This window comes from Ochotona princeps, chromosome 1, assembly GCF_030435755.1.
Source record: "Ochotona princeps isolate mOchPri1 chromosome 1, mOchPri1.hap1, whole genome shotgun sequence".
In the NCBI taxonomy this organism is placed as follows: Eukaryota; Metazoa; Chordata; class Mammalia; order Lagomorpha; family Ochotonidae; genus Ochotona; species Ochotona princeps.
The window spans coordinates 118,056,902-118,079,089 of record NC_080832.1 but is presented as its reverse complement, the minus strand read 5'-3'; the positions used below and the strand labels follow the sequence as shown (position 1 = coordinate 118,079,089).

Genomic DNA, 22,188 nt, shown 5'->3' with positions numbered 1-22,188 from the left:
CATAGTCAGTATTATTTTCCTGTGCGACCACTGCAGTCACGGACCTCAGCAAGTTCTGGGTAGATCAGCACATGCGCAGTTCACTGTTGTCCCCTGCAGTCCCAAAGCTATTGCCACCGTGCCCAAAATGGCGCCTGATGTACAACCACTCAGTTCTTGATCTGCTGGCCATCAGATCGAGGGCTATCCAGACCTGCCCCGGGTGGAGCCCGTAGAATGCCACGTTGATGCAGTTCACTGAGTCAGAAATGAGCTCACTCCCAGCTCAGAGCATGTGCCATCCTTTCCCCTGCCCTTTCCTCCTTACGCAAAATGGCGCCCAATTCAGCTCTAAGGGGCTGACTGGGCTCTGAAGTCTACTCTGTTCTCGCACTTCCCGTCTGAGATCTGCTGCTCTGTCTCTGCTCCTGGTCAAATCAAATGGACCAGCAGAATGGACAGTTCTTTGTCTGGGTTCACCACCCAATCTCCCAGTGAAAGTCCCTTCCCACCTGGTTGCTGGTGGAGTTCCGGCTGCTGAGTCCAGATCACCGTGCGTGATCCAGATCACTGTAAGTCCAGATCACTGTGCTGGAGTATCAGTCTCTGCAACACCACACCGTTGTGTGTGCTGCTTTCCTGTGTCTGTCAGTCTCCTGGTATCCCTCTGCTGTTGTTCTGTCCTTTCCTATTTCCTGAAATATGTCCTCTCTGCTTCATCCTGGTTAAATGTTTTTCCATCCATTTAAGCGTGTCCTTACCCTATTCTGCCATCTTGATTCTCTAGGAGGAGGATACTCTCTTTAGGGCAATCAGTATGCAAATACTTCTGAGGCTGTTTGTGGAAGTTCCTTGTAGGTAACAGCAGCCTCCAGTTCAAATGCCCCAGGGACAGCAGCAGCATGTCCTTGTATTACAAAGAACTAGCAGTAGTGAAGGTTAGGTGAGGGGTCTGACTGTCCTGGAGGCCTTGGAAAAGGCTTTTCACTTGCTGTGAGATTGGGAGTTATCAGATAATGCTGAGTGGAAGATGAAAGTGGTACAATGTCTCTAATAAAGGGTGTACCCTGGGGTTGGACATTGTGGTGCTGCACATTAAACTGCTACTTGGCACTCTCACATCCATTATCATAGGGCTGGTTTGAGGTCTGGCTACTCTGCTTCCAATCATATCTCTTGTTAATGCATCTTGGGAGTCAATGAATGATGGCTCAAATGCAGTGACTCCTGTTTATAGGCAACCCAGTTGAAATCTTGTGCTCTTCTCTTCAGCCTGACCCAGTCTTGGTTTCTGTGGGTGTAGCTAGAATCAATTAATTCATAGAAGACCTCCACCTGCTTTCTTTTTTCTCTTATGCTTCTGTAGCTCTGCTTTTAAGTATATTAAAAAAATAGTGAACATTAAAATGATGATTCTGTACTGGGAAATACTGTGATCAATGATCAAAGAACACCACAGGGTAATGGTGGGTGTCTTAAAATCATTTTAAATTATTTCTTTTTTTTCTTTTTCTTTAATTTATTTGAAAGAGTCATGGGGGTGTTGGGAAAGAGGAGAGAGAGACAGAGAGTCAGAGAGAGAGAGATCTTTCATTTGCTCATCCCCCAGATACCTGAGAAGGCAGCTGAGGAAACATTAAAACATGACCCGTATTTGAGCCCCTGACACCCATGTGAAAGACATGAATGTATTACCAGGCTCTTGCCATTATCCTGACACTGCCCTGTCGTTATAGATATTTAGGAAGTGAGCGAACAGATGGTAGATTTCTGACCCTCTCCATCTTTCCCTGTGTGTTACTCTGCCTTATAATTTTTTAAATGCTAAAATAAATGTTTCTTGCTGTTTTACTCTTGTTGCCTTTCAAATACATTAAAATTGTATAATAAAAATTGCTGATAAAAAAGGCCTGTGATTTAAAACATGAAAAGTATTTGGATTGAAGACTATTTGAACACTAATCTTTAATTTAATTTTTATTTTAATTTATTTGAATTAAATTATTTACATAGATTGAAAGTATTTTATTTTAATGTATTTAGTTTTAATTTTTGGTTAATATGTTTATAAATTCCTTGATATTCTGCCCTTCTGGAGGTGGACCTTAATTCCCTTATATATTTTTTTAAAAATTTATTTATTTCATTACAAAGTCAGATATACAGAGAGGAGGAGAGACAAAGAGGAAGATCCTCCGTCCGATGATTCACTCCCCAAGTGAGCTGCAACGGGCCGATGCGCACCGATCTGAAGCTGGGAACCAGGAACCTCTTCCAGGTCTCCCACGCGGGTGCAGGGTCCCAACACATTGGGCCGTCCTTGACTGCCCTCCCAGGCCACAAGCAGGGAGCTGGATGGGAAGTGGAGCTGCCTGGACCAGAACCGGGGCGCCCATATGGGATCCCGGGGCGCTCAAGGCGAGGACTTTAGCCGCTAGGCCACGCCGCCGGGCCCAATTCCCTTATATTTTGTTTGGATTGCACTTTGTGGCCAATTCCAACTGGCATAATAAGGCTGGCGTAACACTTTAGATCTATGGTGTAGGACATTAAGCATGTTGCAGCCTCTATCCTGTTCTCTCATATGCTCTGTCTCCTTGTACTAACTTTGGAAAAGGCAGCTGCTCAGTGGTAAATAGCTGGAGAAAAGCAAATGAGGAACTTTGGGACTATCCAGCAAGGAACGGAAGCCTCTTTCAGCAGCCATGTGGAAGGAGCTCTATGGGAATCCTCCCAGCACCAGCCAAGTCTCAGAAGACACAGCCTGGCCAATAACTTCCCAAAATGTTTGGAAGAGTTTCTGAGCCAGAAACGCTCAGTAAGCCTCTCCTTGGTTTCTGACCACCAGGGACAGTGAGAGGGGCAGGCATGTGGCACAGTATGCTAAGTTGTTCTTTCAGAAGCCCACGTTCCAGTATGGAGCTTTCTTTAAAAACTAGAAATGGAACATTTGTTTGATCCAGCAATTCCACTAGTGGGTATAGACACAAAATACATGAACTTATTATATCAATGAGTTAACTGGTGTACCACATGTAGAGAAGTACTGCTAACAATAGCTAAGTTTTAGATGCAACTAAAGAATCCATCATTAGATCCATGGATTAAAAAAATAATAACAAATGTTATAGGGCTGGGATTGTAAAAGAGTAGTTCACATGGCTGCACCAAAATGCCATATGGATGCTGATTTCAGTCTCACCCACACCTATCTGCATTAGTTCCCTGCTAATGCATATGGTAAAGCAGTAGAAGAAGACCCAAGTATTTAGGTCCCGCCAACCCTGGACTTACCTGGATGGAATTCTTGGTTCCTGGCTTCAGGCTGGCCCATCCTCATCCGTTGGGATCACTAGGGAAGAGCACCAACAGAAGGATCTCTCACTATCCCTCTCCCCTTTTCGCTCCAAATCAGTAAACTTCCTTATCAAGTAAATAAATGAGTTTTTTAAAAGTAAGAAACATGTCATATATATAAACACAGAGTGGAATACTATTCAACTGTAAAGGGGAATGAAATACCGTCATTTCATAGTTGGAACTGGATATCGTGTTGGGTGAAATAAGCGATACACAAAAAGATAAATATCACAAGCTCTCTTTGATATTGGGAGCTCAAATTAAAAAAATAAAACCAAAACCAAAAACCTCTCTCAATCTGAACACACAGTATTGGTAATACAGGATGGGAATGGTGAGAAGCATAAATGGAATTTGAATGAAAAAACAGGGAAAGCTGGATCTGGTTCATTAATTGTGAAAAGATGGAAAAAGATTCACAGTGAGGAGGGTTCAATGTGGGAGATTCCCCTTCTGTGAATTTTGACTGTGATGGCCATGTGACAGAAAGGCTGATGGTCCCTGGGAGTAGAAAACAGCCTCCCCATATACCCTGACAGGTGTGAAGGACCCCATTCCTCCAGCTGAAAGGAACTGATCTCTACCAACAAGTGGTAAGTGATATCCCAGCTAGACTGAATTCATGAACAGTTGTGAATATTCACAGCATGAAGCAAAACCTTCTATTTTCCTGTACTTTTATATACTTCGTGATATTATCACATTGTTATACATTCATATTTCATTTATTCAAAAATAAATTTAGTGTATGATTTAGCAGGTATGACCCTACATGCTTAGGATTGAAACAGACCTAAGCCACAGGTTTATAGATGTCTACAGTGGTTTACTTAGGATTAATGCATTTGAAAGGCAGAGCAGTGGTGGGTATTGTAACACAACCAGTAATGCTACTTTTTACAAGGCCAGCATCCTGTATCACAGTACAAGTTGGAAACCTGGATTCTCTGCTTCCAATCCAGGTCCCTGTTAGCACAAATGAGGACACAGTGAAGATGATATGAACACCTAGGACCCTGCCACTTAGGTGGGAGACACAGCTGGGAGTTCTGAGCCCCTAATTCAGCCTAGACCAGCCCCAGGGCAGTACAGCCATTTTAGCGAACTTCTCTATGTCTGCCTTTGTGTCTCCCTTCCCATCTCTCTCTCTCTGTCACTCTGTATTCCAAGAAAGATTAAAATAAAACAGCAAGAGGAAATAAGGACAGAGAAAGAAAGAGAGAGAGAGAGAGGTTGCTCAAGTGCTTGGCTCCCTGACACTCATGTAGGTGACATGGATTGAATTCTAGGCTCCAGAATTTGACCTGACCTAGTCTGGTCTGTTACAGGCATGTGGGCAGTGTCTCTCCTTCTCTTTATTTTTCATTCACTCTAATAAATAAAAAGAAACAACAGTGTGTGAGCACAGTTGAAGGCCATTTTATCTGTATTAAACAGTGACAATCTCGAAGTGACCAAAACTTATAAATGCCTCTGGTTGAAAGATGGGAACTAGTTATGCCTCAGCTGCTTCTCTGCACAGAATGTGCTCTCCCTTGGCCTGCAACTGAGGTTTCTCTTATGTCAGGTTCATTTTATCCTGTCTGGAAACATTAAATGGAAAATTCCACAAATAGTCATTCAGAAAATATTAAGCTGCATGTTCTTTTTGTTCATTTACTTATTATTTGAAACGTAGAGGGATAGAGAGACAGATGTCCTCTCTATCTAAAACAGATGTCTTCCTATTAAATCTGGCAATGCTTACAATTGTTACGGGGTGCAGCCAGTGATAGACAGTGGGCAAATGAAATTTTGCTATGTCCTCTACCCTCCATATAATTCCATCCTCAACCATTCCTCCCACATCCTAATTTAACCAGGATATTGGATGCAGATAAATCCAATTAGTCTAGGTGTTTTTAGCTACAAGCCCAGTTCCTGTTCCTGCCCATCCCAAGAGCACTGATCAACTCCTTAGCCCACAACACTTAGGTATTTGCTCCTGCCCACCTGTGACTCACCTATCAACTGAGAGGGGACAGTATTGCATTGTTGTAACCATTCCCCTCACAAGACCCTTTAAAAGGGGGATTTAGAGTGCCTTTGGAGGCCTGGAACTCTGAGGTCACCCACCTCCATCCGGATCTTACATGGGGGATGGAAGAAGTCCAAACCCTGCCCTGCAGGAACCAGCGTCATCGGAACAACAACCAGGAGCCCTCAGCGGTCCACAGAAACAGAAGAACAATAAACTTCCTTTGGGATCAGGGAGGGGAGCTTTCTCTGGTCCTGGCCTAGTTCCAGCTCTGGATCCCCACCCTCCCTCGCAATGACCATCAGGATCACTCCGGTAACCCCTCAAAACAAACAAACAAACCAAAGAGGCCTAGAATGGATAGACAGACAACAACGGGGAAAACTTCGAATCAGACAGAAATGACCAGCGTGGATTTACTCAAACCTCACTAGGTGGGACACAAAGATTAGGTGCTCCTCACTGGCGTATTGAAGATTTCTCTGCACATCCCTCAAAAAAAAAAAAGTTCTGCACCTAAACTGTCGATACATGTCTTGTTAGAGCTATAAGCCAGTTCAGACCACCCAAAAAAAAAAAAATAAAGTTCAGCAAAATCAAGCTTCAACACTATAAACAGCTAAGTACTAAAATGAAAAGGGTCATGAGACAGGTGAATGGCAATCTATAGCCATTTTAAGGTGTGTAGAACACGGTTAAATACAAACCAAAATTGAAATGTCTATGAAGAAGTCACGGGTTGTGGTTGAGAACCTGCATTTCCCTATTAACATATTGGTTAATCAATATCATGTCAATTAATACAATAGTGTTCTGAATTGTTGTGATTGTTATGTTGGGGCTTTTAATTGATTGGGATGATACTCTGCCGGCTCTACTTTCAGACCAGAGATGACCTCACCGGGAAACCATTGAACTTACCAGGACAATAAGATGCTGGACTTTATGCTTGGTAAATACCTCCAATCAAAGAATCTCAACTGAATTTGAACTGTGGTAATGCAACAGGGTGGAGCAATCCACTGTGGGGATAGGGTTTTGGGAGGGGGTGGGGGGAATCCCAGAGCATATAAAAATGTGTCACATAATGCAATCTAATTAATAATAATAATAAAAAAAAAAGGCCTGTGAAGCCGGGGCTCATTCTCTTTCTGGTCAGGTGCTTCTGTTACTCTGGCACCTTGACTCTTGGCTGACCCAGGACAGGTAACCCCTGAGCATGGTCCCTGTGTACTGCTTAGATGGGACAATGGATATAATGTTGTTTCTGGTTTGTGTGCTGTCAGGAGTTCCAGGAGAGGTGAGGCCTAGCAGTGAAGGAATGTGAGCAGAGAAGCCAGGGAAAGGTGAATGTCTGCAGCTTTAGAAGTGTGTCCAGGTTATTTGTTGTATGTCTCTTAGGATAACTTACATTGTTGGGGAAGCTGGGACATAGGTCTTCAGCTTAATGGATGGACTTCAGGGTAATGACCATTTGTTCCTCTTTGGACTATGATTGGTTGGATTTCTATATGGACTTGTGATTTGCTATTTCTAGTATGCTCTATTTTCACCAGGCTTGGTTAATAAAGACACCTTAATAAAACCTTAGACATGTCTGGTGTGATCTTGCTCGCACCCTGCAACACAATGTTGGACCAGGCTGGGGCAGGAGCATGGAACTTGCTGTTGGTCTCTCATGTGAGTGGCAGCGAACCAAGTAGTTTAGCTCTCACCTACAGCTTCCCTGCTTACATTAACAGGAATGCTAAATTAGAATCAGAGTAGCTGGATTCAAACCTGACATCCCATCATGGAATTGGGCATTCTATGCAGACACTTAAATCTCTGTAACTTACCCCCTGCTGGGTGTGAAGTATTTTTATGACTTCTGTGTCCATGCTGCATTCACTGTACTTATGTTGGCCAGTTAATAGGCATTCTGGTTGTCTGATGGACTTTGGTTATGTTGTGTTCTTGTGTTTAGTCCCTTTATCTGACATCATAGGACCTCTGTCAGCCCCTGCACCCTTCTCATTGCACAAGGATGTTAAGCATTATCTCACACTGTCTTGATAAGTGGGAATACAGCATCACAACACACTCAAAGTCACAATCACTGAGTTCATAGAGTGTATTTTTTTTTATTGGAAAGGTGGATATACAGAGAGGAGGAGAGACAGAGAGGAATATCTTACATCTGATGGTTCACTCCCTGAGTGACCACAATGGTTGGAGCTGAGCCAATCCGAAGCCAGGAGCCAGGAGCTCTTCCAGGTTTCCCACACAGGTGCAGGGTTCCAAGGCTTTGGGCCATCCTCAATTGCTTTCCCAGGTCACAAGCAGAGAGCTAGAAGGGAATGGGGCCACCAGGATTAGAACCGGCACCCGTATAGGATTTTGGCACGTTCAAGACGAGGACTTTAACCACTATGCTATTGCGTTGGGCCCCATAGAGTGTACTTTTAGAGCTGCTTTTGCTTTAGCTGCAGTTTCTTATCTCTTACTCTTCTACCTTATAAGCTAAACCTTATCACAGGATTGTGTACAGGGGAAGGAGCCACATTCCTGGAGCACATGGAGAGACGGCTGTCTGGGCTGTTATGAGGACTCCCAAACATAAGCTCAGGGCTGGGAGTGAAGGTGAGTGTACCCCAGGTCACAGATGCACCTTCTGGAAAAGTACACCTGGGAGCAGAAGGCGTGTTGTTGGGATGCTGCTCAGACGCTGTGAGGTGTGGAGGGGCCACACTCACCTCTGTCACAGACAAGGTTCTGATTACTCTAGGGGATCAAGTCTGTGCTATAAATGGGGCTGAGGTACCCTGGACTCAGGCACTCTCAAACAAAGTTTCCCCAGTGTAAGTGGAACCCCAGTGTCACCTGCCTTCCCCAGGCAGGCTGATGCTCTGCAAACAAGGTCCTTGGAGATGAATTTACTTCCAGAAACTTGTGGGGCAGGAGAGGAGTAAGAGTTCAGTTAAGGGAGAGGAACTAAGAAACAGAAGAGTGGCTGTGTTCCATCAGGGACTTTCCTAGTTCTCCCTGGGCTGAGCCTCACAGAATGGATATGATAAAGGACTGGACTCTGGATGGGAAGGGCCAGGGCAAAGTCCCAGAACCACAATATAAGCTGGTGAGTGGAACTGTTTTTCAGGTCCTTCTACCTGTACTTCCATTGTGTGTCTGCAGCAGCCTTGATTCAATCACTTTATATCCACGGAATGCTTGTCTGGGAATCCTAGAACTTTCTTATCCTCTTGGTAGCAGGGATCCTGTCTCTGAGAGAGGTGAAGGCAGGTGAGTGTTTCAGGGGACGTAGAAGGCCTCCATGGGAAAGGAGCCCTTGCGGGAAGGAGTCATAGGTCTCTACCTCTCCCCACCGTACCTCACCCCCCCAGTGCCTAGACATTCTGACTTCAGATTCTTAGGTCCTTTGCACTTTTTTTCCCTTCATTTCCTCTTCAGCCCCCTTTCCGTCTAATGCTCCCTTTGACCCCTCTCTATCTCTCTCCTAGGCTTCCACTTTCTTCGTGACAAGAGTATTTTCTGTTTTCAAATTCAGTTACATGTGCACATTCCTCCAATGATAGAACATGTCAGTTAGAACATGTTTCAGATCAGTTTTGATCATATCATGATATCATGAATTTGTATGCATGTCTACATCATTTTGTTGGTATCACAATTTGTGTTTTATTTTTCAGTTTAAAAATTAAGTTATGTGTGCAAATAAACACATCAAAGATAAGAAATTATGGTATTTATTTAGGAATATCTAAATTAAATTAAATACATTTTGTCCCATGTAAGATTTTTAAGATCTGTATTGAATTTCATAGTCTTCATCCTGTCTTTTCATCTACACATAGGATTACTAACATTGCCATTTTTGTATTTCCAATACATATATAAGTGACTACGTCTAAATATGCTGAAGAAATTGATGAACAATTATTTCTTTTGTGGAAATTGTCTTCCCCAGCTAGGTTACAAATTTACTCGAGTACTGTTTATTCAGATGTCACCTTAGTATGAATGATGAGGAAGTGGCAGTTAGTTGTTTTCTATGACAAGGCAAATGTTTGGATGAGACAGAAAAATTATTTTATGTTTGTATCCTGTAATTTATTACATTGTGACAAAATGTCAAAATTTCAAGAATTCAAAAATATATAAAGAACACTTGCCCCTTAATTTAAATAAGTATCAACAGACATTTTTCCTAGAATATTTTATCACCAATTTATTTTTCTGTCTTTCTTTCTTTTTAGCTAGTTATGCATCTATCATATTTTACTAAATGATTTGACAGGAAGTTTGAGTCTTGGTGTTCTACTCTTGAGTACTTTTGTGTTCATTGTCTAAAAGCAAAAATATAATTTTACATAACTTCTGTTCAATGAGTGAAATTAACAAATTGAGTGTGGATACCATATCATCATATTATTGATTTTATGCCTAAATGTTTCAAGCTATCGCAAGTATTTTTACTAATAACCATTGGAACTTTATATTATGATACAACTTCAAATGTATAAAAAAAATGAAAGAAGTAGCACAAAGCACTCGTCACTTACCTAGAATTAACATCAGTAGTTTTTACCTGGGATGTTTGTTCTAGCATCTATCACCTATTTATTTTTGCTCTTTTGAGAGTAATATACAGAATTCACATTCCTTTAATAATGAGTATTTCAGCATTTATTTGGAAGATTACAGTTTCAGAGCGAGAAGAAGTGACAGAAGGTCTTCCATCCATTGGTTCATTCCCCAAATGGCCTCAACTACAGGAACTGAACCAGTACGAAGCAAGGATCCATGACATTCTTCCTGTTCTCCCATTTGAATTCAGGGGTTCAAGGACTTGGGATAACTTGCTCTGCATTCTCAAGCCATAAATAGGAAATTGGGTAAAGATGAGCAGCTGGGAATTAAACTGGCTTAGCCTGATGTACTACACTGGTGCTCCCAGAACAGCAGCATTATTTTATGTCAATTGTTTCCACTTACAAAAGACAGCAAGTATTATTAAAATATTATTTGATTAATAGTCTATATTTTGCTTTCTCTAATATCTTAATAATTATATCCATAGTAATTTTAAGTCTTTGATCACATATTTAAATATCATGACTTATTGATGTCCTCTAATCTGAACCAGTTTCTCATCTTTGATGTATCTTCATTGGTCTTTCTGTGTTTGAAGAATATCAGCAAGCTGCTTTGTTTCATTTTGAGCTTGTCTCATCTTTCAAGACTGTATCTGAAGTGTCATCATGCCCTGTTCAGAACAACACATTAGCAAAGGATGTTAGTTTGTCCTGGCATTGGTAGTGATAATATGACATAATAATGAGCTTTTTAATGTACAGTTATAGCTTTCATTTTTTAAATTTTATGGTGCAATTTCATAGGGTCTGGGTCTTCCCTACCCCTTCCCTAAATTCCTATCTCATGATTAATTTTCCCATATTATTAAAATAGTATCATCCTCCACAAGCAGTCATAATTCCATCAGTCTGTCATGGACTCACTAAATGAGTAAATGAGTCTTAACATTTCTGGTACAGATAATGTCAGACAGTCCGGCATCCCATTCTCTAGATATGTCCAACAGTTTCATTGGGAATCCATTTTTTTATTTGGACATAGAGATGCATACTGCATTATGTCTTCACATTTGAATATGACAGTCTCTATTATGTTGTCACTAAGTATTCCCTTAAATGAGAAGCCATGAAACAAAGTCAACAACAGGCACAAAGTTAAAACAAAAAATTTACAGCATATGGAGTCAAAAAACACACCACTGAATAACCAACACATGGATGAAGAAATGAAAAAGAAAATAAAAAAGCCTCTTGGGTAAAAATGATGCCATTGTGTAATCAAGAGCCAGTGATGAATTTGAAAAGAGAAAAGAAACTATTATAAATAAATGAAAATTAAAAAAAAATCAAAACCATGGTTTGCAGCAAAAAGAGTTACTAATCTTGCAAAATGCATGAAGGTTATATTGTATTTGTCCTTTTGGGATTGACTTATTTCACTGAGCATAATGGTCTCTAGTTGGGACTATCTAGTTGCAAATGGTAGAATTTCATTCTTTTTAATGGCTGAGTAAGATTCCATGGGGTAGATATAACACAGTTTTTTAACCACTCCTTTTTGGATGGACATCTGGGTAGTTTCCATGTGTTTGCTATTATAGATTGTGCTGCTGTAAATACAGGTTTACAAATCCCCTTCTTATATGCATTTCTCATTTCCTTTGGATATATTCCTGGGAATGGGATAGTTGGGTCATATTGCAGATTTATTTGGAGTTCTCTAAGCACTATACATATTGATTTCCATAGTGATTGTACTAGCCTACACTCCCACCAGCAGTGAAGGAGAGTGCCTTTCTCCCCACATCCATGCCAGCAGGTGTTGTTACTAGAATTCTGAACATAGGCCAATCTCACTGGAGCTAGTGGAACCTCAGTGTGGTTTTCATTTGTATCCTCCTGATGGCTAGGGAGCCTGAGCATCATTCCACATGCCCGTTAGCCATTTGAATCTCTTTTGAAAAATGTCTGTTCTTTTCCTTCACCCATTTCTTCACAAGGTTGTGCTTTTGTTTGTTCCTTTGTTTTTTCCTGTCCTTAGATTCTGATGCTTTTTGTAAATCCTGGATGTTAGTCCCCTATCAATTATGTAATTTGCCAAGATTTTCTTCCATTTTGTTGGTTGCTTCTACATTTTGTTAATTGTTTTCTTTGCTGTACACAAGCTTTTTAATTTGATGTAGTCCTGGCTGTTTATTTTGCCTGACTGGCTTTTGCTGTCTTTTCCAAGAAATCTTTCCCCATTCCTATTTTTTGGAGAGTACTTCTTATGCTTTCCTTAAATAGTTTGATGATTCCTGGGTATAGATTTAGGTCCTTGTATGATTTAGAGCTGATTTTTGTATAATGGTACAGATGCAGGTCTTGCTTCTTAATTCTGCGAGCTGCTATCCAATTGCCAATATCTATTCTGTTTTTCAGATATACTGTGGTTGTGTTGTGCTCCCATGTCAGTCGCTTTATCTGATAGCACTGCATCATAGGATCTCTGTCAGCCCCTCACTCATCTCATCACACAAGGCATAGTATCAACTCACAGTGTCATGAGAAGTGGGAATAGAGCATCATAGCACACTCAGAGTCAAAATCACAGAGGTCATAGAGTGTATCATTATAGCTAGTATATTTTAATATACAGTTGTTCTTCTTTTACTGTTGTCATTATGTAAGTTAAACTTTATCACAGGGGTTTGTGATATGCAGGGAGCCACATTCCTGGGTCACATTCCTGGGGAACGTGGAAGGGCCTGTTCTGGGTTGCTGTCAGGATTCACACATACAGGCTCAGGGCTGGGGTGGGGGAGAAGGAGGATAACACAGCACAGGTGCACTGTCTGGGAAAGTGCACCTGGGGCTCTGGTAGTGTGGCTATGAGGCTGCTCAGACAGTCTGAGGTGTAGAGGGGCCCCACTCACCTTTTCCACAGAAGAGGGTTCTGATCCTTTAGGGGATTACATCTGTGCTGTACCTGTGGAGTTGAGCAACCACAGGGGACTCTGACTAGGGAGATCTCAGACAACGCTGGGGAAGAGGGAGCCCCTGTTTCTCCTCCTCTGCTCCCCAAGTCCACTCTTGATCTTTAACAAGGTTTCTGGAGGTATTTCCTTCTTAAAGGGTCCCAAGCACAGGGAAGGAGTAGGAGTTCAGCTCAGGAAGAACAATCAACAAAGAGAAGTGAGACTGTGCAATATTGGGTGACTTAAATGATTCTTTCATTCAGCCCTGGGCATGGCCTTAGGAAGGCGACATCACACAGGGCACTGAGCTCTAGAGGAGAGGAGCCAGAGGAAAGTCCACAACCACTGATATAAGAGTTCTGTGGCTGGGAAGTGGAGCTACGGTCGGGTACTTCAAAGGTATTCTTTCTTTCTTTCTGTTTTTTTAAAGATTTATTTATTTTTATTAGGAAGTCAGATATACAGAGAGGAGAAAGAAAGATCTTCTGCCTGATGATTCAGTCTGCAAGCTGCAACTGAGCCATTCTGAAGCCAAGAGCCATGAGCTTCTCCCAGGTCTCCTACGCAGGTGCAAGATCTCAAGGCTTTGTACCGTCGACTGCTTTCCCAGGCCACAAGCAGGGAGTTGGATGGGAAGCAGGGCTACCAAAATTACAACTGTCAACTTTATAGAATCTGAGAACTTACAACGTGAGAAAATTATCAGTAGGCTACCGCGTTGGGCCATACTGTCTACTTTCATTAGCGTGTCTGCAGCGACCCTGATTCAGTCTCACCAGATCCCCAGAATGCTGGCTTCGGTGTCCCAGAACCTCCTGCTGCTGATGGCTGAGATCCTGACTTTGAGAGGGATGAGGGTAGGTGAGTATTTGGTAGGAAGAATACCTTCAAGAGAAAAGAGCACAAACAGGGAGGTGTCTGAATCATGCCTCCATCAACCCCGCAGGCCCCAAGTCTGGTCTACACATTCTGACTTCAGATTCATAGCTCCTTTAGACTTTTCCACGCTTCTCTTCTGCCTCAGCCCCTTTTCTGTCCAAAGCTCACCTAACCCTTCCTCTCCCTGTCAGTCCTGCTAACTCAGAGACCCCGCACACCTGGCATGCATAGGATCAAGTCATCTCTTATCTCTTCTCATCCCTAGACGCCCACTCCCTCAGTTACTTTGAGGCCATCATGTTCCAGCCCGGGCACTGGAAGTCCCGCTTCATCTTTGTGGGCTACGTGGACGACATGCAGTTTGTGAGTTTCGACAGCGACGCAGCGAACCCGAGGGTGGAGCCGAGGGCACCATGGATGCAGCAGGTAGAGCCAGAGTATTGGGACCGGAACACACAGCTCGCCAAGAACAACTCACGGATTTGCCACGAAAACCTAAACACCTTGCGCAGCTACTACAACCAGAGCAAAGCCGGTGAGTGACCCGACCCCTCCCCACGTGTGCCCAGCTCACTCCTGGTCCCTGGGGCCAAGGTCCCCCCAACCGAGTCTCCGTACCCGCGGAGACCGTCGGCGGGAGGAGCCCGCGGGACACGCCCGGGTTTCGTTTTCGGTTTTGGTTGAAATCCCCGCGGGTCGGTCAGGGCCAGGTGGAGCTGTGTGGCCAGGGCTGACCACCAGCTGGGGACAGGCTTTCACACCCTCCAGAAGATGTATGGCTGCGAGGTCGGGGAGGACGGTCGCCTGCTCCTTGGGTATCAGCAGTATGCCTACGATGGCGCTGACTACATCGCCCTGAATGAGGACCTGCGCTCCTGGACCGCAGCCGACATGGCGGCTCAGAAGACCAAGCGCAAGTGGGAGGCGGCTGGTGAAGTTAAGCGCCAGAGGGCCTACCTGGAGGGCGAGTGCGTGGAGTGGCTGCACAGACACCTGGAGATGGGGCAGGAGATGGTGCAACGCTTAGGTGCGCGGGGCTGGGATGGGCTGCTCTTGCCCACCTCCTTTTTTATAAGGCTGGCAAGGAGGGGAGGAAAAGCAGATTCAGGCCGGTATTTACCTCTGGTGATATCCAGATTGCTAGGACGTCCTCTTGGGCTGTGGGTCCAGGACCACGGAGCTATGCAGGGTGTCTGCCTTTCCCTTATATCACTGTAGGGATCCAGACTGTATCAGGAGGTAGGGATAGAATATTCCAGAAAGACCATTAGGAATGTAATGTGAGCTGTGACCACTCCTAGGCCTGTCCTTGACCTCAAATCATTGCATCTGGGAGGTTTCACTTCAGGGTTTCTGAGACTCTTGACACCCACACAAGTCAAGACCAAATCCCTTTCCTCCCCTGGAGCCTCCTATCATGAGCTGGTTGGCCTGATTCTGGAAATTTGGAAAGATTAGACTCTCCCCATGCTGAGTTTGGAGTTTTCACAACTCCCACAAATCAGTGCTCCAGTCCACACTCAGGACAGTCACTGAGTGTAGCTTTAGTGTTACATGAAGAATACAAAGGACCTGAATTTTACAAATCTTTCCCCAGACTCCCCCAGAGCACATGTGACCCATCATCCTGTCTCTGACCAGAAGGCCACCCTGAGGTGCTGGGCCCTGGGCTTCTACCCCAAGGACATCACACTGATGTGGCAGCGGGATGGGGAGGACCTGACCCAGGACATGGAGCTGGTGGAGACCAGGCCTTCAGGGGATGGAACCTTCCAGAAGTGGGCAGCTGTGCTGGTGCCTGCTGGAGAGGAGCAGAGATATACGTGCCACGTGGGGCATGAGGGGCTGCCTGAGCCCCTCACCCTGAGATGGGGTAAGGAGGGCAGGGGGGCAGAGCCTTCAGCAGGGGTGGGTCTGAAACCTGAATGTCAGAGCCCCTCACCCTTCCTTCCCTTCTCAGAGCCTCCTCAGCCCACGGTGCCCATGTGGGGAGTCATCGCTGGCCTTGTCCTCCTGGCAGCTGTGCTCACTGGAGCTGTGGTCACAACTGTGATGATGAAGAGAAGGAAGTGCTCAGGTAGGGAAGGGATGAGGAGTGGTCTTTGTCACATCGAGGAATTCCAAACACCAGGTAGAAGAGCATCCTATCACATTCATGGGCTGTGAACCCCACAGGGCTGTGTACCCAGGTTGGGGCACAGATGAAGATAAGGATGAGCGTTTCACAGTTATGATTCTGGGAGGCAGACCTGAGTTCCAGCAGCCCCAGGTCAGTGGCGAAGCTCCATCTGGGGACACACATCCAGGACAGGTGTTTACTGATCCTTTCTTGGGTCTGCAACCACAGTTCTGGGGACTTCTCTAAGATAAACTAGGACTGGAGACTTCCTCTAGGTTTTCGACAACCTTCATTCTTCTTGGTCTCTCCCATATTGTGTTATTTTTCAAAAATGGAAAGAAATGGAGATATTCTCAGGTTGCAGTTAAGCACTGGAGGGGGAAAGGAGTGCACCCTGGAGAAGCTAGCCAACCCACTTCATAATTCTTCAATTAACTGTGTTTCTGAAAGTCTGTTTTGTTCTACCCCAGGCACATACATCTAGGGTTCTGATGAAGTTCTCATGAATTTGCAATGTGAGACCTGGAAGAACTAAATTGGGAGAGGGTTCTGGGATACTGCTGAGATTTGGGTTTTTTTTTTTTTTTTGGCATTTGAATATATTAAATGTGTGGTGAGCTGTTGAGAGTCTCACTATGTATAGCCATTGACCTGAATGTATCTATTTTATTCCATAGAGTGAGACAACTGTCTTGGTGGGATTGAGAGACACAACATTTGTTTGAGTTCTTATTTTTGTCTTTAATAAGCTTTGATTTCTTCTCCTAAAAATGTGTCTGAATGTGTTTGTGTTCCTGTAGGCACAATATGTGGGAAGGAAACTGGCTCAGTCTGCCCACTATGGGCATCCCATTCTGTCTCAAGATCATGGTGCACTCACTTCTCTCATGAAATGAAAAAAATCTAAGTTTATTTTTTTCCAACTTTAGTCTTGAGGGATTGGCAAGTTAATTGGAAGAACATTTAAAAAAATGTTTATTTAATTTTATTTGAAAGGCTGATTTACAGAAAGAAAGAAAGAGAGAGAGAGAGAGAGAGAGAGAGAGAGAGAGAAACATCTTCCACCTGCTGACTCACTCCCTAATGACTGCAGTGGCTGGAGAGGAGCCAACTCAACACCTTGAATCAAGAGCTTCTTCTGGATCTCCCACATGAGTACAGGGTTCCAAGGCATTGGACCATCCTCCACTGCTTATCTATGCCATAAGCAGGGTGCTGGATGGGAAGTGGTTCAGCCGGGACACGAACTGCTACTCATACTGGATGCTGGTACTAGCAGGGAGAGGATTAGCCAGTTGAGCCATTGATACATCTGAGGAGGAGCAATTCTTTTGGCAAGAAAAGGAAGGATTATTATGAGATACGATATTGGGAGATACATATTCTCTTCAAGATGCTTCTAGTTTGTACTTATTGCCGATGGTGATGGGAGCTTATTTAATATTGGCAAAGGCTACAGCACCAGGCTTAACTTTTTTTCCACTTTGGCATGCCTTTATTTCTCTTTCTCAGCTGCTCTGACTAAAACTTCTAGCACCACATTGAATAAAAACAGTGTGGAAATCTTGTCAGATTCCAGATCTTAGAAGATATGCCTTCAGCTTTTCCATTTTTAGTATGAACTTTCCTGTGTTTTTATCACGTACCCTTCACACAATATAAACAAACAAAAAAAATCTGACCACATTACTTGTAGGAGTATAACACATCATGTATTCTTTACTACACTCTTACAAGTAATGTGGTCAGGTTTTTGGGGTGTGTGTGTGGGTGGGTGGGTGGGTGTTTATATTGTGATGAAGAGGTGTGAATTTCTATTGAGTGTTGCTTCTGTATCAATGAAATTATGTGATTTTTGATTCATCTTTACCATGAACTAGTAGTTTCAAATTACTAGCATATTGTTGATAATTCACAGGAATTTGTGCTTCAGAGATATTTGACTATAGTTTGCTTTTTGGCTGTGTTATTTTCTAGTTATTTAAGTAGGTAGTTCTGACCTTGTGGGATGAATTTGAAAAGGTACCCACTTTTTCATTTTTTAAAAATTGTTTTAGAAGAGTTTGTGTTGGTTCTTGAATACTTTGATAGAAGAATCAGTGAAATTGTCCAGTTTGGGGCTTCACCTCAATGAAAGATAACGTGTGTTAAGATTTTCTGAGCTTTGTGATATTTTTTAATAGTTATCCACGTTCAGAGTATTACAAACTTCTTTGAGTACTTGCAATTTTGTCTATATTTGTTTTAATTGTCCCTAGTGATTCTTTGTGTTTCTGAGGTTTCAGTAGTAGTAATATTTTCTTTTGCATATTTGATTTTACTTGAGTTTTTCCCATTTTTGATAGTTTGGATAAAATTTTGCTGCTTTTATTTACTTTTTCAAAGGAGAGACTCTGTTTCATTGCTCTTTTTATTTTCTGTCTCTAATTGTATTTGGGTTTTTCCCAGTTTTTCTCATGTTACTTCTCTTGTCATATTTGTTTTTGTTTTTTTAAGCCCCTTAAATGTATCATTAGGCTGTTACTTGACAACTTCCTCTATTTTTGGTGTATGTACATTTGACATAAGCTTCCTTCTTAGTACTAGTTTAGTACTTCCCCATTATTATCATTTTTAGTATCCCAAAGTTCTGGTATGCATATTTCCATTTTTATGATTTTTCCAATGATCCTTTGTTCATTCAGATCCACATTGCTCAGTCTATACAATTTTCGGATTCCTAACATTCATTTTGTTGTTGATTTCTTTTCTTTCCATTGTCACAGGAAAAATATATGCAAGACTGCTTGAATTGTGTTGAAAATCTTGAGTCTTGCTTTGTGGCTATGGTAGAGAATGTCCTCGTGGTAAGGAAAAGAATGTGTAAAAGCTGTCAGGTCCATTTGGACTGTAAAGTGTATTTTACCCATAATATTTCTCCGTGGGTATTTTTGGCTGGGTGGTCTGTCTCTTGATGAAAATGGAATATTAAAATCTCCCATATTGTGTTGGAGCTCATGTCCACCTTTATAGTTAATAATTTTTATTTCCTGAAATTTTGTGTTCTTGTATAAAGGACATATCTTGTTGAATTGATCCCTTGATTATTGTTTTGTGAGTTTTTTATTTCTTCATTGAATTTTAAAGTTTATTTGCTCTGAAGTGAGCATATGTACTCAGCTGATTTCAGTTTTCATTTGATGGAATATCTTTCTCCATTCTTTGACTTTCAGTCTGTGTGTCTTGGTTGGGAATTTGAGTTTCTTCCAGACACACAGTAGCTCATCTGACATTTTCTTTTCTTTTAAGATTTATTTATTTTTATTGGAGAGGTGGATATACAGAGAGGAGGAGAGACAGAAGGAAAGAACTTCCATCCAACGGTTCACTCCCCAAGTGGCCGCAAGGACTTGAACTGAGCCAATCCGAAGCCAGGAGCCAGGAGTTTCTTTCAGGTCTCCCACACAGATGCAGGGTCCCAAGGATTTGAGTCGTCCTCCACTGCTGTCCCAGGCCACAACCAGGGAGACGGATGGGAAGTGGAGCTGCCAGGATTAGAACCAGCGCCCATATGGGATCCCGGGCACATTCAAGGAGAGGACTTTAACAGCTACACTATCACACCGGGTCCCTCATCTGACATTTTCAAACCCATTCAGCCAGTCTGTGCCTTTTAACTAAGGGATTTAATCCATTTATACCCAAATTTTATGTATAAGTTTAGATGAAGTCTCCCCGTTTAAACATTTTCTTCTGTTTCTTTTGATTATCTCTTAATATTTTCTTCCTTTTGGTTTTTCATTTGGTAGCTTGATCATTTTCTGTGTTCTTAGGTTTGATTATTTTAGATTCTGTTTTCTACAGCTGCTTTTCTAGTGGGCTTTATACTTTACATGTTGTGTGATGCTAGGACTCTTTCTTTTGCTTCTGTTCTTAGAACTTCATTGAGCATCTTTGCAAGTCAGAGCTGATGGTGATAAAGTCCCTCAATTTTTTTTTTAAGATTTATTCATTTTTTATTACAGCCAGATATACACAAGCCATTAACTCTGTAGCAGAAAAGTAGGGGACAGATTTAGAAGTACAGACTGAAAATTTGGGTCCACTTCCATGATCAGAAGCCCTAAGGGCTGTAACGGCTACAGCACACCTGGAGAAAGAAATCATAAGGGGGACTTTAGGTCAGACACTTGAAGTTTGAACTTCACACCGCTACAAGGAATTTTAATTAATTAATCATTCATAAGAAACTGATTGCTTGTAATCACCTAAGATTGTTAATGCCCCTTTTATCACTATTATTGCTACTTCTCATAAAAAAATTAACTAAGGATATCAATGCTAACAGAAGGTTGTCTCAAAAAGCATTGGGCTTTTTTCTTAGACTTACTTAGGATAACTCTTAAAGTATGCCCAGTCCTCAGTCTAGCAATTCTATTGCACCTGTAGATACTAAAGAACTAACACACTTTTGTGCAGATAATCCAGTCAGGTATATTCTAGTAGATCTAATTTCAGAGATGAATTTCTAGAAAATTCAGATTGCAGTAGTCACATAAAAGGAGTTAGAAAGACAAACTTTGCCACAGTGGAGTCTACTCAGAAGATAGATTCTGAGGCATTGCCAATACTTCAGCTTAAGAGGCTGAACTTACTGCTTTAACTAAATACATCTTGCAATAAGGAAAACATTCATACAAATTCCCAGTATACTTTTCTTGGCATTATATGAAAAAGAAGCATTTTTGGAAAGAAAACAGGCTAGCTAATTGCAAATTCTACCATTGAATATAGAAAAAGGACACTAAATTTTCTTCAGGAAATACAGCTTCTAGAGACTGCTACATTCTTTTTTGCAGAATTTCTGACTTCTTAGCTAACAGAAACACAACACAAAGAAGTTGTCTACTTGCAGAAGAAAAGGAGAGTTGGGTAGTTCCACTCCATGGAAACTTGGGCTAGTGTCATAGGAACAAAGGCACCTCCACCAGATTTTGGGCCAGTGCTACAGGGAACCAAAACAGTCCAGGAAATACTTGAGGGACATATTCATTATAGTAAAAGAAAAAAGAAAGCATGCCAACCAAGAATACTAAATCTATCAAAACTCAGTTTCACAAAATGAAGGAGAAATCTAGACTTTATATAGCAAACAAAATTGAGGGACTCAGGCCCGGCGGCGTGGCCTAGCGGCTAAAGTCCTCGCCTTGAAAGCCCCGGGATCCCATATGGGCGCCGGTTCTAATCCCGGCAGCTCCACTTCCCATCCAGCGCCCTGCTTGTGGCCTGGGAAAGCAGTTGAGGACGGCCCAATGCATTGGGACCCTGCACCCGCGTGGGAGACCCGGAAGAGGTTCCTGGTTCCCGGCTTCGGATTGGCGCACATCGGCCCGTTGCAGCTCACTTGGGGAGTGAATCATCGGACGGAAGATACTATAGCTTTCTTTGTCTTCCATTAAAGAGCACACTTACTTGGGGTCAAAATAGATCCTTAGTATTTGCCTCTTGTTTAGAAATCCAAGCTTTCATTGGGAAACTGTCTTCATTTTGCTGAAACATGTAATAATCAGATGACATTTCAACTGAGTCCTCATTGGAAGAGCGAATAATGAGAGTATCATCTACATTTATAGAATTGCTCTTCTATTTAATTGAAGTTTCTCTAGGTTCTTCTGGAAAAGGATTACCAAATAAATTAACATTATCTTTGAAACATTGGAGGAAGGACTATCCACACACTGGGGGGAGGACTATCCGCATATTTCTCAAATTACATTTGAGAAAGAGTCAGTTCATTCAAAGGCAAAATAAAAATGAGATTCTGGATATAATATGTTGCAGAAGAAAACATCCTTTAAGTGTAATATACTATATACCATGAAGTGGCTTCCGGGTTTCATGTCAGTACACTCTGAAAGATTTTGCCCGATAAGATGGGTTAAAATCTTACCTTCTTACAGCCCCGAGGTCCTGATCATGATCTATTTTACACTTGGTTTCAAAATAGGCAAACAGGAGTATTACAGCAAGTCTGACACGAAACTACTTTCTGAGAAATTTATCAGGAGTCAAAGTAGCCAACTAGCTCTTTGTTTTATTGATTCCAATAAGGATATGTTATCTTATCTTCTCAGAAAACTCTGGCCGGCACAGAAGTTGTAGTTCATTCATGTATTCCCTGATTCCAAGCTTGAAGGTCTACTGTATTTTTTATTTCAGTGTGAAGAGCATGCAAACTGTGATCTTCCTCAGAACTGCTAACACTATAACATAAACTGAGATGTAGAGGAAATTAATTTTGGGAAT

The 22,188-nt window shown here is 42.3% G+C and overlaps 1 protein-coding gene across 5 annotated transcripts in view; it reads left to right on the top strand.

The window, feature by feature from the left end:
* Positions 1-22,188, top strand: part of LOC101523650 (HLA class I histocompatibility antigen, alpha chain G-like) — a 124,010-nt gene that overhangs the window by 97,349 nt on the left and 4,473 nt on the right. Inside the window, exons 1-6 of one of the 5 annotated variants that reach the window (XM_058666703.1) lie at positions 6,544-6,562; positions 13,662-13,766; positions 14,050-14,319; positions 14,536-14,811; positions 15,382-15,657; positions 15,745-15,861. In XM_058666703.1, the coding sequence (XP_058522686.1) occupies positions 13,694-13,766; positions 14,050-14,319; positions 14,536-14,811; positions 15,382-15,657; positions 15,745-15,861 (1,012 nt within the window). In that variant the 5' untranslated portion in view covers positions 6,544-6,562; positions 13,662-13,693. Of the gene's footprint in view, positions 1-6,543; positions 6,563-13,426; positions 13,474-13,576; positions 13,596-13,661; positions 13,767-14,049; positions 14,320-14,535; positions 14,812-15,381; positions 15,658-15,744; positions 15,862-22,188 lie in introns of those variants that run through there. The other 4 variants (XM_058666697.1, XM_058666710.1, XM_058666707.1 and 1 more) reach the window with 4 other exon arrangements.